This window comes from Podarcis vaucheri (genome assembly GCF_965113315.1).
Source record: "Podarcis vaucheri genome assembly, chromosome: 6".
Classification (NCBI taxonomy): Eukaryota; Metazoa; Chordata; class Lepidosauria; order Squamata; family Lacertidae; genus Podarcis; species Podarcis vaucheri.
Window position 1 is genome coordinate 33133594 of NC_138764.1, and position 17573 is coordinate 33151166.

The window sequence follows — 17573 nt, forward strand, 5'->3', positions numbered from 1 at the left end:
TCACGGGAATCAGATCTGCAGACCATAGGTTGAACTTATGGTTTTTAAACAAATCTGGTCTGCTTCTGCTTTGAAACGGATTTTACAGTCTACAGCCCAAATGTAGATAACAATTAGCTTCATAATGTTTAATTTCCAGGGCTTACTGGTTTTCAGCAGTAGAGCTTAAGACACAGGGCAGGTGAATTTACAACAGTGCATCTGAACATGTGCAAAGTGCCTTTCCATCGCCACAAATAACACCTGCATATTGGAGATGAAGCTTTCCAGAGACAGATTACCTTTCAGATAGTAATCGGAATTAAGATGCAACCTCTTGCCTTAGATGCTTTTAAGCAGATAATATAAGCATGCACACATGAACGTGAAATGTGAGAATAACGCTTCATGAACCTGGGACAGAGCCAAACCCTAAACCCTAGATCCTTGTTGTATCGGCCACATACCCTAGATTCAGAAATCTTAACATGGACAATCGAATCTCACAACACTTCCGCTTGAAATTGTGCACATGATCCCTTCGCAGGCCAGTCTTTAGGAGCAAACAGCGGTCACGAGGGTGCAGCTCTGTGTTCATGGAAAGAGGTTGAGGGGATTAGAAGCAGCAAATTCCCGCACGCACGGAGGGAAGAATGGGGAAGATGCAAAGGGGCTGTGCACCACTCTCAATTCTTCATATCAGTGTTTTCTTACAAGTGAAACAGACATAAATGAGAGCAATTCACAGGCGATGAATTGCAGAAATCAGCTAAATATGTGACTTGCAACTTTCATTTGACAGTCGCTTGAGAGAGCAAATGTTGGGCACAACCCAGCACTTTCAGATTTCTCAGATTTTAACAGGAGACTTTTCGGCACATGCTTGGAAAATTTATGTTGACTGAAATGTGAATTAGAAGTGCTTCACTTTGGTGGGATGGCACACACAGAAGGGCTTGATTCTGATCCCAAATTTGTTATTGCTGCCCCACTGGTGTGAAATTTGAAAAGGTGTGTCACACAGCCGTATTACTCATAGGGCAGCATATAAGGTTTGTAATGACTAAGCACTGCTGAGAGCAATCAAATAGAACTTGCTGCTCAAGCCAAAGTCTCGGAAGGGGCGTTCACACATTACATTGAACAAGAGCACAATTTGTGTACACAAAGGGTTGAGTTGTACACTCACAGTAACCCACATGTAATGCTCAGTGTACAGACTGTGTACACAAGTTGGAACTGTATAAATCAACAAGTGTATGCTCTCACACAAAAATTGTGCATGTGTACAGGCAGCTTGTGGCGTGTTCAGTAGAATGTGTGAACAATCCGATAGATTTCAATAAGTCTTGTGTGCTAGTACAAGCAATAGGATTACATTTCCTAAAAGCTGATCGAATGGGACCCTGTATTCCTCTAGAATGTATCCCTGTGTGAGACTTCTGGTTGCATTAAAGGTAAAGGGACCCCTAACCATTAGGTCCAGTCGTGGCCGACTCTGAGATTGCGGTGCTTATCTCGCTTTATTGGCCGAGGGAACCGGCGTACAGCTTCCGGGTCGTGTGGCCAGCATGACTCAGCCACTTCTGGCGAACCAGAGCAGCGCACGGAAACGCCGTTTACCTTCCTGCTGGAGCGGTACCTATTTATCTACTTGCACTTTGACGTGCTTTCGAACTGCTAGGTTGGCAGGAGCAGGGACTGAGCAATGGGAGCTCACCCCGTCGCAGGGATTCAAACCGCCGACCTTCCAATTGGCAAGCCCTAGGCTCTGTGGTTCAACCCACAGCGCCACCCACATTACATTACATTACATTACATTACATTACACTGGTGTAAAATGTTGTACCCCAGAGTCCTGATTTCAAAGAATGCTAGTTGGTGCAACTGACTTCTGCTTGGAGTTTGCCCATTTTGACTTCCATTTATATTCACACCCAAGCAATTAAATATACAAGAAACCCATGGGACTGTATCACATATCAGAGGAGGCATCTGCATAGATAGACCATAAGATCTTCATTGGAGGACATTATCCAGATTCTGCTGCCTAATGAGGTGGGGCAGGAAAAGCCCTTCTTGGAAGAGGTGTACCAGTTGCTCTCCCCAGAGAAGTTCCCCTGGCACCCATATTATAAGTTTTTCAGCATCAGATGAATTTGTTTCTCTTCTCCAAAGTTATTAAATATCCAACGCTTTCCAGTTTTCAAACTATTTTTTGCCTTCCCTTGCTAGTTTTGAACGGCACCCTGCCCACTGAATGCTGCCATGTGGTTCAAAGCTAGCTTTTATTTTGTGCTGCTGGTGCTTTCATGTGCGGATGGTTTTTAGGGCCGTCGATTGTATTTGAACTTTGTCCATTAGGGACGCAGGTGGCGCTGTGGCCACAGAGCCTAGGACTTGCCAATCAGAAGGTCGGCGGTTTGAATCCCCATGATGGGGTGAGCTCCCATTGCTCAGTCCCTGCTCCTGCCAACCTAGCAGTTCGAAAGCACGTCAAAGTGCAAGTAGATAAATAGGTACCGCTCTGGCGGGAAGGTAAACGGCGTTTCCGTGCACTGCTCTGGTTCACCAGAAGCGGCTTAGTCATGCTGGCCACATGATCCGGAAGCTATACGCCGGTTCCCTCGGCCAATAAAGCGAGATAAGCGCCGCAACCCCAGAGTCGGTCATGACTGGACCTAATGGTCAGGGGTCCCTTTACCTTACCTAGAAGATTTGGGCTGTACAGAAGTGTATCAAAACAGGGCTGAATCCATCCAGCCCTCATTTGCTAAAATGATTTCTGCTCACACAAGGGAAATTTCCCCTCCTTCCCTCCAGCACCCCCAGAAGGAGGATTCCCCTCTCCTGGAGGAATGGTGTGGGTGTGTGCATGCAAGGGACATGTGGGCTGGTGGGAGGAAAGGGAGGGGACATTCTGTTGCAAGAGTGAAAGTTGTTCTGCTCACGAGGCGGCTCAGTTGGATTCCAGCCCAGCTCATCTGCAGGCATGCTAGCGTGTGTCTGTCTGTGAGCGATGCATCTCCACATCGGGAATGGGCAAAATTCTCCCCAGCTGCTTCATTCAAGAGGCTACTGCCACGGCTATCTAGAGAGATGCATTTTGGGAGAGAGGTTTAGTTAAGTTCTCCCCGCGACTATTCTGAGCGAATCAGTGCAGCTTTTAGTGTTGTCAGCAGGAGGGTTGGGTTGGAAAGCTCTGCTTCATCTTGGTTCATGGAAAGGTCAGAGCACAGCCGCAGCTGAAGGAACACGGAGGAACACTTTTTAAGACTGAGGGGAACCACAAATCTCTATTATTGTTATTGTTATTACAATAGTAGAAACGATAAATTCTGAAACAAAATATAAAAGTTACAACTAAAATAAAGTGCACCAATTATACATACTGTATTTTTTGCTCTATAAGACGCACCAGACCACAAGACGCACCTAGTTTTTGGAGGAGGAAAACAAGAAAAAAAAATTTCTGAATCTCAGAAGCCAGAACAGCAAGAGGGATCACTGCGCAGTGAAAGCAGCAATCCTTCTTGCTGTTCTGGCTTCTGGGATAGCTGCACAGCCTGCATTCGCTCCATAAGACGCACACACATTTCCCCTTACTTTTTAGGAGGGAAAAAGTGAGTCTTATAGAGCAAAAAATACAGTATATGCATAAGTCTGCAATACAGTCCTACCTTGGTTCTTGAATGCTTTGGTACTCATACATTTTGGCTCCCGAAAGCCGAAAATCCAGAAGTGGATGTTCTTTGGAAGCCGAATGTCCAATGTGGCTTCCGCAGCTTCCACAGGAAGCTCCAGCAGCCAATCGGAAGCTGCGCCTTGGTTTCCGAATGGTTCCAGGAGTCAAATTGACTCCGGGAGCGGATTAAGTTCAACAACCAAGGTACTACTGTACTTGCTTAGGTTTATTCTAGCTTTTCTGAGTGGCTTCCAAGTGCTTCACTCAGGAGGACCCAGCCTCCCCCATTTGTACTGACTTCATCTGAACAGCCTCGTTGGAAGGAAATCCCCATCCCAATTAACTCCCCCTTTTCTTTACACAACTCTTGTACATCTCTTTGCACCTATAAACTGTCCTCCCCCCGCCATTTGTTTCTTCTCACCCTTTTTCTGTTACCACCCAGTTTCTTCTTCTTTTGCGTCTTCTTCATTCAAGCCTACCTTCCTTACAAAAGACATGGCAAACTGAGATGGGAACTAGGGAAAGAAAAGTGGGCAGAATCGGAGAACTTTTTTTTAGTCTTGTGCCCAGTGCTATTTTTTCTAGAAAAATAGGTTATGGCGGTGTCAGAAATAGGTTCCGTTGAATTCTGGCTGGGAAAAAAGCCCATAGTACCCTAATCAAAGGAAGAAGTCAAGATAGCATTACTTTCCCCTCTGTTAACAGAGCTGAAAATTATAAAAATTAGCATTGGAATGGGGTTATGTGTCTGCAAACCTTTTTGAAGTTAAAAAGCAATCCTTGTACAGTCATACCTTGGTTTCCAAACAGCTTTGTTCTCGAATGTTTTGGCTCCTGAACGCCGCAAACCTGGAAGTGACTGTTCTGGTCTGAGAACTATTTTTGGAAGCCAAATGTCCGACGGGGCTTCTGAATGTTTTGGAAGTCGAACAGACTTCTGGAATGGATTCCGTTCGACTTCCAAGGTACGACTGTACTCATAAAGCTTGGGAGCCCTTGACCCTATGTGGAGGTCCTGGGATATCAAACTGTGACTACCTGAATTCCTGGGAGGGGGCAAGGGAGCCAGGAAAAGTTGCTTTAAAAAAAAGTTATAAAATTAGAGAGCTGATTCTCCCAAAGATCTATACTTTAAGCATGAGGATTCTCCATGTTCTGCCTATACCCAATGGCAGCACTTCCTACTTAGAAATAAGATCACCTATGCTAGACAATCTCATCTTTATAGTAAATGGGACTTTGTCCCCCAAAGTAAAAAATGTGCATCTCTCACCTGACTCAATTTGCCTTCTGAATAATAGGACTGTAAAGGAAAATAGCACCTTGACCGACTCCACCTTATGAGCAAAGGGAGGGAAAACAAAGCCCGTATCCCCCTCCCCCACCCAAAAAATCCACCAAACGTGCAGGAGATGGAAAAGGGCAGTCAAGTTAAGAGTTCCAGCAATTAACAAGTTGAAATTGGGTGTGTGTGTGTTAAATGGATTTATTATTCAGATACAAATACATCCTCTTAAAAGATTACAAGACTAACACTTTTTTTAAAAAAATGTAAGCTCAAATGGTTGTAGAAGACTAAGCACTGAGCCCAAAATAAACCTGTAAAAATCATGCTGCTAAGCTGACAGGAAATGTAAAAATAAAGAGCTGGTGAAAAGAAAGGGCTTGGGAGTTGACAAAAACAACAATCTTATTTGGCTCTTTTACAGATCCTGCCCAGCGCACTCAGGCTCAGACCCCCTTCTGTGGATGCCCCTCAAAACACATTTGGAAGGAGCAGGATTGTGCTGGCAAAGTAGGCTGCCAAGCAGCTGACCTAACTGCAGATACTGTAAAGGCAATACGCTACGTGGAACATAATTGTGGAAAGGAACGGGCGCTCTCTGGTTTCTGAAGATGCAATCAGGGATTTTGTAATGCAATCTTAAAAGCTGAGGATGGAAACCTCCACAGTACAATATCATCGTAGAGCAAAACAAAGTCTGATAGGGTGCTTGGTGAGAAAGTACTCCAATAAATAAAATGAGAGGAGAAGAACCATGGATCTTCTCTGGAACTCCTTGAAAGAAAGGTGGGATAGAAATCAAACAATTAAGTAAATAAGCAAAATAAGCACTTTATTAAGAAGTTCCATATCATAATAACCATAGGATGTTATATTATTTTGTGACTACTGCAATGACAATTCAGATTATGTTTCTTTGATATACTTTACTAAGGCACTTCTTTCGGGGGGGAATCAAAGAATTGCACCTTAGATTTGCTTTAACTTTTCAGAAATGCTGAATGACATAATTTCCTTAGGAAGTTAATGGCACACGGCCACACACACAAAATGTTGGTGTTCCATTATAGTGATGAAGAACCTTTTGCCCTCCAAATGTTGGTGGACTACAACTCCCATAATCACTGAACAAAGGACATGATGGCTGTGGCTAATAGAAGGTGAAGTCCAATAGGATATGGACAGCCACCCCTCCATTAGGGCAACTTGATGAAAATAGTGAAAGACCTGGAAAGATGATTGGTTGGTGTCCAAATCTTAGCGTTGCCCACTTATCTGAAGAAATGAAAAAGATGAAAAATATTCATCTACAAGAGCTTCGGTTTCGCTTGATGTATTCAATGGTTGTGTTAAACTCAATGGTGAATTACAGATCAGCCTTCGTTCATATCACTGTTTCATACAAACTCGACCAATGAGGTTTTATTTTTGTTGTTTTCCCATTTGGTGTACTTAATTTAATTTGTTTGGCAGTGTCACTTCACATCTTGATCCAATTTCAGCATAGAAAAAGAAGCGCATGATGGTCAACTTATTCTGCAGATAAAAGAACAAGGAAAAGTTCCATCGATATCATGAAAGCATCATTATCAAACCTACTGTATTACAGTTTCATTTTCAGTGATATGCTTAATCCGGTGAATGCCATCTGATTCAGTGGCATTTGATATGAACTCTAAAATATAAAAATCCCTCTTAATCTGTAATGTCCCAAAATCAAGCCCTAACTGTGTGAAAAAGTTCATCTATACATGGAAACTGAAAACAGTAAATAAATACTGAATTATGTTAAATGATAACAATCTGCAAGGGCAGAGAAAGACATCTTCTGAGAGGGAGATCTGAAATTGCAAGCCTCTTCCAGGATGCTGAACAAAAGTTAACAGCTGGTCCTCCCGTGAAGATGGAGCTGTGATGTTGGAGGGGCCAAAAATACACCATATTGGGGGGGAGGCCAGGAGAGGAACATCAAAGGCCTCCCTTTCCTCCGTCATGCCTCTGGAATGAGGGAGAAATTATACAAATCATTTGTTTCCCTTCAATTGGAATTTACCAGAGGGAAACTACATATAGGCTTGTGGTGCTAACCTACTTCCCTCAGTGTCAGTGGAAAGAGCCGTTTGCAAAAATAAATAAGTGTGTGTGTATGTGTGTGCGCAGTTTGGTTTTTTTGCAATCTTGGCTTCCTGCCAAATCAGCTTTTTGTGGCCTGAATATGTACATACTTGGGCCCTATCAATCTTGCTTCATGCATCTTCTGTTTTAAAACCTTTTTATCACCTCGCTCCTGTCCTCTCAATCTCCCCTGGCTTGTCCACATCCTTCCTACAATGTGGTAACATGTAACTGAACGGAATGCTTTGGCTGGGGCCAAACAAGCACTGACCAGAGTGGTGCTCTGCCTTAAATTGAAGGCTTTTGCTAACTCATTCCAAAGCGGTGCTTATTAAATGTGTTTAGTGATCACACAAGGTTAAAGAGACAAATGGAACCATCTTGATAAGCAATAATCTTATCTTTCGGTCCCAGTCATTTCCCCATCAACTCCTCCTCTCTCACCCCTCCAATGCAACCGGCATGCTTTTATTTTTAATGACACTGGGTGGAATCCAACTGAGATCTTTGTGCTTATGGAAGGGTTTTGGATCCTGCAAACACTTACAGAAGAGCAGGGGGAGGAGGGTTTTGGGGTGGGTGTTTTTTTGTTTGTTTGCCAATTTGCTCTTCTTACTGCAAGCCTGAATACAACCTTCTACCCTGCTCTGGATGTTCCCTCCGTGGAGCAAAAATCACCTCTATCCCTCCATTAGCAAAAGTATCCCCTTCTGTCATCACATGGAGCCAGCTGGGTTCCACTCATAGACAAGATGAAGTTGTGGCAGATGGGGCACGAATGAAAGAAGAACTTACCAGTATGGAAGACTATCACTTCTGAATATTCTTGTTAAACTTTCAAAATCTTCATTTTTGAAGTGTAATTCTTCAAGCAAAGTAGCCAGGAACTGTGAATATCCTTGGCTGTGCTGAGAACTTGCAAAGACGGGAATGTTTTGTGACAACCTGAAACACAATGTTGAATATTTAAAAATATACATATTTACAGTTCCGAATAGGGTGTGAGAGAGGGGAGAAAACAGTCCCTTTCATATAACCCAGAGGAAACTGTAATAAAGTCCAGTAATTATTAAACATCAAATACAGTGGTACCTCAGGTTACATACGCTTCAGGTTACATACACTTCAGGTTACAGACTCTGCTAACCCAGAAATAGTGCTTCAGGTTAAGCACTTTGCTTCAGGGTGAGAACAGAAATCGTGCTCTGGTGGCGCGGTGGCAGCAGGAGGCCCCATTAGCTAAAGTGGTGCTTCAGGTTAAGAACAGTTTCAGGTTAAGTATGGACCTCCGGAACGAATTAAGTACTTAACCTGAGGTACCACTGTATATCCCTTGCCAAATACAATTACTAAATCAGCAGAAGCACATCTAAGGGGAATTCCTGACACAAGTCAGTGCAACCACACATAATGCTTCAGGACTATTCATTAGGATATGATATTTGACACCAAGGTCCCAATACAGAAGAGTCATGCAACCTTTTGCTCTTAGGAAGTCATGGGCAATAATTGTGGACAGTGGACCCAGATAACACACAAGGATATGCATCTTTGCATCTGTCTTCACCGCAGAAGACATAGGGCTGATACTTGTGCCTGAACTGATTCTTCCAGGAAGGGAGCCTGATGAATGACAAGTATTTGTGACAAGTTTGAGGTCTTATTGACCGGCAAGGGTCTGGAGAGTATCTGTTGAAGAGTTCTTAGAACTCAAATGTGAAATTGCTGAAGTTCCATCAAAAATATACAACTTGTCACTAAAATCGGCCTCTGTATCATAGGATTTGAAAGTGGTCACTGTAATGAAGAGGGGATTGGGTGGTGGTCAGAAATTATAGGCCAGTTAGGTTGGATGGCCATTGGTCATGGATGCTTTAGTTGAGATTTCTGCATAATGGAGTTGAACTAGATGACGCTCATGGTCCCTTCCAACTCTTCAATTCTACAATTCTATAAGCTGTGTATGTGTTTGTTTGTTTTGATAAATATACTGAACTTGCCTTGTTACGTTTCATGATTTCTACAAAACGCAAGGAAACTTCCCCACAGAACAGAGGCCTTTCAGATGGTTATTTAATTTAACTTTACCCACTGCCCGTGGGCACATAAAATATGGATAAAATAACTCTCGGAAAAGGCAGATCAATGGGGAGAGAGCGAGATGCAATCAGAGCAGTGCATTTTCTTCGCTGTGCCTTGGCTCCTGGAAGCATCCGAAATCAGGCTTTGGAAGAGCCTTAGCAAGAAGCAACGGTCAGACCAACAGATAAGCAGCTCAAGATATCATTTTATGAAGCTCAGAATGATGAGAAGAAAATCTTGTTACTATTTTAAAAGATCCACCGCTGATTTCCTCCCTTAACAGCACTGTACGTGTGTGTGGCTTTTTTTTTATAAAAAAGGTGTTGAACTCAGGAGGTAAAATGTCAGTCCGTAAGAAGAAAAACCAGTCTGTCACATGTGAACACAGAACGGTAAAGCTGCCAGCAGGTTAAGGGTTTTCATCATTTCATATGCACCTCAATTCTAAAGTTAAAAAAATCCCAACACAACAGCAATTGGACTAACAGCACCCCGAGTGATCAGAGGCATCTGCAATGCTTTGTCCATGAAGCCACTTTCGCAGACCCCGAAGGTTCAGAGCAGCCCTCCAAAACTTTCCCCCTTCCCTAACTAGTAGCTTTTTGATTCAGGCACCTCCCTTTCAGCAGCAAGCTTTGCCCATGTTGGCAGAGACCACGACACCAAAGGGAAGTGGTTTTCAAACTGTGTTTGAGGGAACTCGGGGGGTTCTTCAGAAGCTTGGCAGGAATTTCTCAACTGGGAGATCAGCAATGGATAAGCTTACTTGGAAGAACCAGGCTGGCGTAGAGCTTAAGAACGTTGGACTGAGTGGGTGGGACCCAAGTTGAAGTCCACAAAGCTTGCTGGGTGACCTTGGCCCACTCAAAGGCAGCCACACCTGCCTTACAAGGTGGCTGTGAGGATAACATGGGGGTGGGAAGAAAACCATGTACAGTGGCTTAAGCTCCTTGAATGAAAGGTAGGAAATCGGGGATAGGGAACCTTTCTTCAGACTGAGGGCCACATTCCTTACTGGTTAACCTTCTGGGGGCCACATGAAAGTGACAGGCAGGGCCAGAGGCAAAAGCAGATGGTGCAGTGGGTGTAAAGGTTACCTTTGCCTGCTAGGCTACTTTCTAGACACACTAGGGCACCTCTCTCTATCTGTCATGGGCCGGCTGGATGAAGAGGAGTGGTGGGAGGCACCAGCTGGGGAACCCCCAGGGGACCCCCAAAGGGAGAAGACTCAGAGCCAGGGGATTGCTGGTGGGACAACGATGAGTAGAAGTAGAAGAGGGAACAGACTGGGAGGAGGAGGGGGTGTCAGAAGCTGAAGAGGCAATGGGGTTTAGTGAGCAGGAGGAGGCTGTGGCAGAGAGCAGTCCAGAATCAGCGGCAGAGGCGGAGAAAAAGGGGGCCCAGAGGTAGCAATGTGTCAGGTTGGTGAGGAAGCCAGGAGGTCTTCCCTTCCTGCTGTGATAAGCTCCCCTTCCCCTGGTCCCCCAGAACCTGAAGAGGTATGAAGAGAGCAGAGCAAAGACAGACAAGACAAAAGAGCCTCAGACTGCTTGGGAAGGAACCAGGGTAAGAGGAGCCTTAGAGAGCTGTGGGAAAGCGAGGACCTTCAGTCCTGGCAACTGCCTCATAGGGGCAAGTCCCACCAGGAAGAGTTGCTGTGCTCCCTAGGCCTGGCCTCCTGACCTTACTGGTTTCTTTGAATAAACAGCTCCCTGAAGCCGTGTGAGTTATTGCTGATCTGCTCCAGACACTGTCCTCCATCCAGGCAAGTAAGAAGCCATGTAAAAATTCAAGGACACATTCTGGCAAAAAAAATTGGGGTGTGAAGTTGAGTCAGTGAGGAATGTGGCCTGGGCAGAATGGTTGTGGCTGAGAAGGCACTGTAGACCAGGCAAAGTCCTGAAACCTATACAGAGAGGCCAGCTTTGGTCCCTGGACCCGAGGCGGCCCCCTCTACTGAATCTCCACTGTAATGTGCAATCACAGAGGATTCGTGGGAATGCCCTAGGGCACACCTTCAGTTCACGTGAGGCCAAGGGGCAGCTCCTCATCAAGAACTGAGTGGGCATCCTAAATGGCTCTCCAGAATTCTCTGCAACATGCCAATGCTAAAGTCCCCCCCGCCCGCCCCGCTATAGGGCAGTGGGGGCAGAAAGCTAACTGAGCTAGCATGTTGCGACCTTGGCTTTAAGAAATGTCTCTCCCTTTCCCTTTGCAATCATCTAACTCCCCCACCCCACTCCGCAATTACTTCTAAGTAGTAAGGCAATAATTCAAGGTTTGCCTATAGGCGGCCACCTACGCAGAGAAACCAAGTGCTGGGTTTGCACTAAAGAACAAAAAATGTACCATGCATCAGATCACAGACAAGAAAGCAGTGCAGCCTTGATACCCTTCCATCCAGCATATGGCAAATAGGCCTTGGCAAAGCTAAGAAAAAGCTAGAGTGTCAAGAGTACATCCATACGACAGACTCCTATTAAGCTGCCTACTCCACAGATGCTACACAAGAAAAAGCTGAGTGAAAACTCATGTTAAGACAAGCAGCAGCACCGGGCTACTATTAAGCAAGCTATTACGCGACAGCTGGTTAACATGGACAGCATTTGCAATTCTCCCTCTTCCCTAACAAAATGAAGAAATGATAAATCCCTAGCTTTTTATAAAATACTTTCCCTGTAAGCAGAATCTGCCAGTGCGGTAATAATATGCACTCAAGTACTCTAGTATTAGAATATTTTAATTCTCCCCCCCTTTTTTTTTAAACCTGAAAGTAAATCTTGTAGACGTTTTGCAGCAAAGGTTATTTTCACTAACACCGATGTACCAGACTACATCCGTGCAGAATTGAATGCACATTGCTCAGTCCAACCCTCAGATTATACTGCAATTACTGGATTTGTCCTGATATAATAAAAGCAACTGATATACATACAGTGAAGTATGCCCCGTTGATCAGCAAAGGATGTCCCAGGTAAATGTGTATAGGACTGTAGCCTTCCCCAAGACAGGACTAGAGTGACAGTAGCATAGGATGAAAATCACATTGCCCCTTGTCCACTCCTGCAGTGCTAACAGAAGCCAAGCCACAGTTCAACTTAGTGTTACAGTGAGGGCTCAGTGGGACTTACTCCTAGGTAAGATAGCTCAGTTGCTTAGAGAATGGCGCTGGTAATGCCCAGGTTGCAGGTTTGATCCCCATATGGGACAGCTGCATATTCCTGCATTGCAGGCGGTCGGACTAGATGTCCGTAGGGTCCCTTCCAACTCTACAATTCTATTATTCAAAGTACGAGAAAGATCCAGAATGTGGCAGCTGGACTTGTGACTGGCAGTGGCCGCCGGGTCCATATAACATCGGTCATAATGGACTTTCACTGGCTCCAGGATGTTTCTGAGCACAATTCAAAGTGCTGGTGCTGACCTTTAAAGCCCTAAACAGTCTTGGCCCTGTATACCTGAAGGAGCGTCTCCACCCCCGTCGTTCAGCCCTGTCACTGAGATCCAGCACCGAGGGCCTTCTGGTGGTTCCCTCACTGTGAGAGGTGAAGTTGCAGGGAATCAGGCAGAGGGCCTTCTGGGTAGTAGCGCCCGCCCTGTGGAACACCCTCCCATCAGATGTCAAGGAGATAAAGAACGACACAATTTTTAGAAGACACCTGAAGGCAGCTCTGTATCGGAAAGTTTTTGACGTTTGACATTTTATTATGTTGTCTATATTCTGCTGGAAGCCACCCAGAGTGGCTGGGGAAGCCTAGCCAGATGGGTGGGGTGCTACTACTACTAATATCATCGTCATCATTACTGCTGCCATGTAGCACAATCTTATATCAATTTCTTCAGGTGCAAGTCCAAATAAATTCAAGAAGACACAGGTGCAGCTAGGACTGCAAGCAGGAGTGTCTCGTCCAGTGGGGTGGAAATACTAAGTGAACTTCCTGGCAAGTCGGTCACTGTTCACTGTTCCTCAGAGGTGGCAGGGAGGTCCTTGCCGTGCAAACGCGCCGGCCTAGTCTATCCTGCGCAACGTACTGACCTTTCCTCCTGCCTCGCCAGCTCCCTCCCAGTAAACCACAGAGACCCACTTGCTGGGAAGCTAGTGTACGGCTTTGCCCCATCCAATGAGCTCTAGCAGTCCTACAATGCCAGGCTAGTTAGCAAATATCACGACTTTGTTTTTTCAAAGCTAAATATTTAATGGAATGTGATTATACAGAAAACGTCTCCCCGAGCGCAAGGCATGATGTATCAGTGCACACTTACAATAAAAGAATTCAGTGTAGCCCTTAACGCATACACAGACAAAAACAACAGTCCAGCAGTCCATGTTCTGCTGCCTCGGGAGCTTCAATAAATCATTTGCCCAACAACAGTTAAGCAATATGACGGGGGAAGATTTCTTAAGAACTGCTTACTTAAAATGCACATTCCGCATCTGAAATCTGACATCGTGACATTCATTAGAAGCGTCCCAAGGAGCAGAGTGAAACATAAACCCCAAATGACCCATCACGCCTTGACTTAATCATGTTAAAAGGTTGTCATGAAAAAGATCCTGCGTCTTGTTTAATGTTTAAAAGTTCTGCTTTTTCCATGGCACCCCTGAGCCACAGGTGGAGGAGAGACTGGATGTTCAGATAAAAGTCATCCGGGCTGCTCCCAGCGCCATTCCTGAGATCTTCCATGAGTGACAGTCTCAAAATGCCACTATTATATCAATGATATAGACCTGCTTGGAATACTGTGTACCGCTTTGGGGGCAACAACCCCTGGAAAAAGGATATTACAGAACCAGGAAAACGGCAACTAAAATGATTGAGGGGTTGAAATGCTTTCACAATATGGAAAGCAGAAGTGCTTAGGCTTTTGGAGCCAAACTTGAGTGTGATTCTAACCAAGTCCAGTCTAAAGTAAGCCTTACTGATTTCAAGGCGGTTTACTCCCAAGTAACTGGGATTAGAAGTGAAGCCTAAGGCTGAAGTCCGGTAGCTTTTATCCAAAGTAGCACCAAGATTCTTGTTCAATTAGCGCAAAGATTTACCCAAATGGGCTCCCTCCCCATGTTGACAAGCCCGACCTGCCCCTCACTTCCCTCTATAGCACGTGCAGAAAACACCTTCTTGACCGTTGGACTATTTGTCTCATCTGCTCAACCTGCCAGAGCCTGTCTTTGCACGTTGGGAAAGGTTTGAGACCCATTGGTTAAAGACATCACTTGTATGGAAGAGACATCATCCCCCCAAAAAACATTTATAAAGTGCCCTCCATTTAGGCAATACCCAAGCAGTGTTCCGAAATAGAATATAAAACCTAATACAGATAAAAAGTCAGCATAAAAACTTGAAAATAACCTTTATAAAAAAAACCAGGAGCTTTTTATTAGGAATTGGAGGTACTGATATCCCAAAAGAGCAGAAAAGACTTTTTATGTATGCAACAACAGCCGCACGGATGCTACTAGCCCAGAGATGAAAAGAATACAAAGTCCCTACCAGAGAGGAATGGCAAACCAAGCTGTTGGAATACGTCAAACTGGCAAAACTGACCAGAAAGCTCAGGAACCAAGAAGATTTCAATAAAGAATGGGGGGGGGATTATAATTTATCTAGGAGACCATTGTAAGCAGATGAAAACATTAGCAGGATTCTAATAACACTTGCAATGTAGCAAATATCATGGACAATATGGAGAGATATAAAATATGGATTATGAAACAATATGCAGTTGAAAAGGTTGACAATAGGACTCATGGAGGAGAGGGTGGGAAGTCTGGAGATTCAGAGAAATCTCTAAATATGGATATGTATTTTGTATTGTTATAATTCAACACTTATTATTTCAAATTATATATTATTTCAAAACAACCCCCCCCCCAAAAAAAACTTGAAAACCAGAGAGTGTTTAAAACCACAGAAACAAAACTGATTGATTTGAGAAAGCGTGGGAGAAAATAAATGTCTTCAACAAACGTCAAAAATAGCAGAATGCCGGACGTTGCTTCCCTTTTGAGGCAAGAGAATTCCAGGGAACTGGTGCTAAAACACTTAAAAGACTTTCGCCACAGGGACATGTGGCAGCATTAGCAGGTCTTCTTCCACACATACCTCTGAGTGACCAGGGTGGGATGGAAGGGGAAAGGCAGCTGCTCAGATCCTGCCCAGGTACATATAGGGCTTTATAACCCAGTAGGAAAACCCTGAATCTAGCTCAGTAGCAAATTGGCAACCAGCGTAGCACTTTCAACGAAGGTGTTGCACGCTGTTGATAGACTGTCCCATAGGTTGCCCCAGTGAGAATTTGTCCCAGAGGCTGGCACTGACAATCGGATTACACAGTGCACAACCAGCTAATACCAACTGTGTCAGCCGTAGAATTTTTATTGGAAACGTTCTGCCTAATTCTGCTCTGCTTTCTCATTTCTCCGCACAAAGTTCAGCTACGTTTTCTTTGCCCTTTCAGTTGCTAACTACGTGCAGGTCAAGACGCATCGCAAAAGGTTGTGGGTTTTTTTGCAGCTTGAGCCTCATTCTGAGAAACTGTTCGGTTTTCAGAAAGCTCCCTCGGAATAGGAACCTGCTAGGTTAATAGATTTCTCTTCTGTCTCTACAGCTATGTATGGAAGCTTTGAACTCCTTACTTGTTGCCCAGATCTTCTGGCAGATCTTCTGACGATTTCGGCTTCTGATTTCCCATTGTTTCTGCCTGATTCTGTGAAGAGCTATGTGTGCCCACTGAAATAAACGGGTTTGTGTAACTAACTTTGCACAGCAATGCAGGCTCCCGTCTCCCTTTGGCCGATTAACATTATATGTAATTTTATTTTATTTATTTGTATTAAAGATTTTGTTGATTTACAAAAGTGTGTGCAATGTATTATATGTCATTTTAAATGTGTGCGGTGTGTGTGTGTTTATTGGTTTGCTTTTGTTTCATTATGTATTTTGTGTTCTCATTTTGTACTTTTATGTTGTGAACGGCCCTGTGATATTTGGATGAAGGGTGGTATGCAAATCTAATAAAATAAATGAATAAAGAAATATGTGTAAACCGTGTCAAGTGGACTTCCATTAATGTGGGATATCTGTTTGACTTAAATTGTTAATTAGCTCTGAATATTCTGATTCTGAGAATATTGTGGTGAGAGGATCCCAACCCATCTTTGGCTAATCTTCACAGCACTGTGGCTGATATTCTAAAGAAATCTGCAATCAAAAGAGTAAGCCGGGTCCTAAAACATTTATATCTTAGGTCTCAAAAAGGTAAAGGATGAAGGTACCAGATGTGCCTCTGTGAGGAGGGAATTCCATAGCTTGGGGGCAAGGTAAAGGCATTTCCAAAACTCCAGAATGTGGTTATAGATTTATTTTATGCCCTTTATGCCTCCCTCCCTTTCCCAGCCTCTTACATACTTAGTGTGCATGTGCCACACATTCTCACACACATTCCAGCACATTAAAGTCCATGACTTTTGCTAAACCAGCCCTGGTGTTCTGAGTGTTTCAGCATCAGAGCAAAGAAGGGGTTTCTTTTGCTGGCTAGGCTACTATGAGATTGCGCTCTAATCTGTATTTTGGGGGTATTCATGATCTCTAGAACTTGCACAGTCCTTGGAAACCGCTAGTAAAGCAAATCATGAGATGTTAAAAATATTTCATCATGTAATTGGTTTATTTGGTTGATCAGTCACAGATAACTGCATGAATGACATTATTTATATCAGCGCAGACTCTTGTGATTTACATTAATCTACACAATCTGGTGCCTTGAAAGCGATGAAAGGGCCTATTGTAATGTTATTCTGACCTCCTTGTCTACCATCATGGCCTTCATTCCTGAATGAAGTTTTCTGATTCAAATGCCCATAGCTCGTTAATTTCCTTTATCTAATTGTATTTGAAGCGATGTGCTATGTAGAATCCTACTGCGGCAACGACTGACCACGGTAATCTGTGCATTCACTCAGAATGGATCCACATGATCTGACTTAACCATTCACTGTTCGGTGGGCCTGAGCGAAGGGCAGCTTTCCATACCCCAGTGCAGGGTCAATGCAACCCATGGTACTGACATCTTGCAAGCGGTTTGTTCCCCTTTATGAAATTTTAAAGCTCTATTCCAAGAGAGGCCCAGAAGGTGGCCACCAACTGCTTGTGGTGGTTAATACAGTGGTACCTCGGGTTAAGTACTTAATTCGTTCCGGAGGTCTGTTCTTAACCTGAAACTGTTCTTAACCTGAAGCACCACTTTAGTTTAATATATGAAATAGAAGAATGTATAATAGATGAAATGTGTGATGTAATAGGAGGAATATGTATTTGGTGAAAAGTGTGCTATTATGAAGTATAACAACAACTACAACAACAGTGTGGATTGCTCCATGGGGAAACTGATTTTCTTCTGAGTGGACATGGCTTAAAATTGTGC

General features: G+C 44.0%; 1 protein-coding gene across 4 annotated transcripts in view; it reads right to left on the minus strand.

Annotated features, from left to right (window-relative positions):
* Positions 1-5763: 5763 nt before the first annotated feature.
* RPAP2 (RNA polymerase II associated protein 2) overlaps positions 5764-17573 on the minus strand; it is a 51913-nt gene continuing 40103 nt past the window's right edge. For 2 of the 4 annotated variants that reach the window (XM_082227879.1, XM_082227877.1), the window contains exons 12-13: positions 7863-8012; positions 5764-6488 (exon numbers count right to left, since the gene is read on the minus strand). In XM_082227879.1, coding sequence (XP_082084005.1) covers position 6488; positions 7863-8012 — 151 coding nt within the window. In that variant the 3' untranslated portion in view covers positions 5764-6487. The other 2 variants (XR_014221014.1, XM_082227878.1) reach the window with 2 other exon arrangements.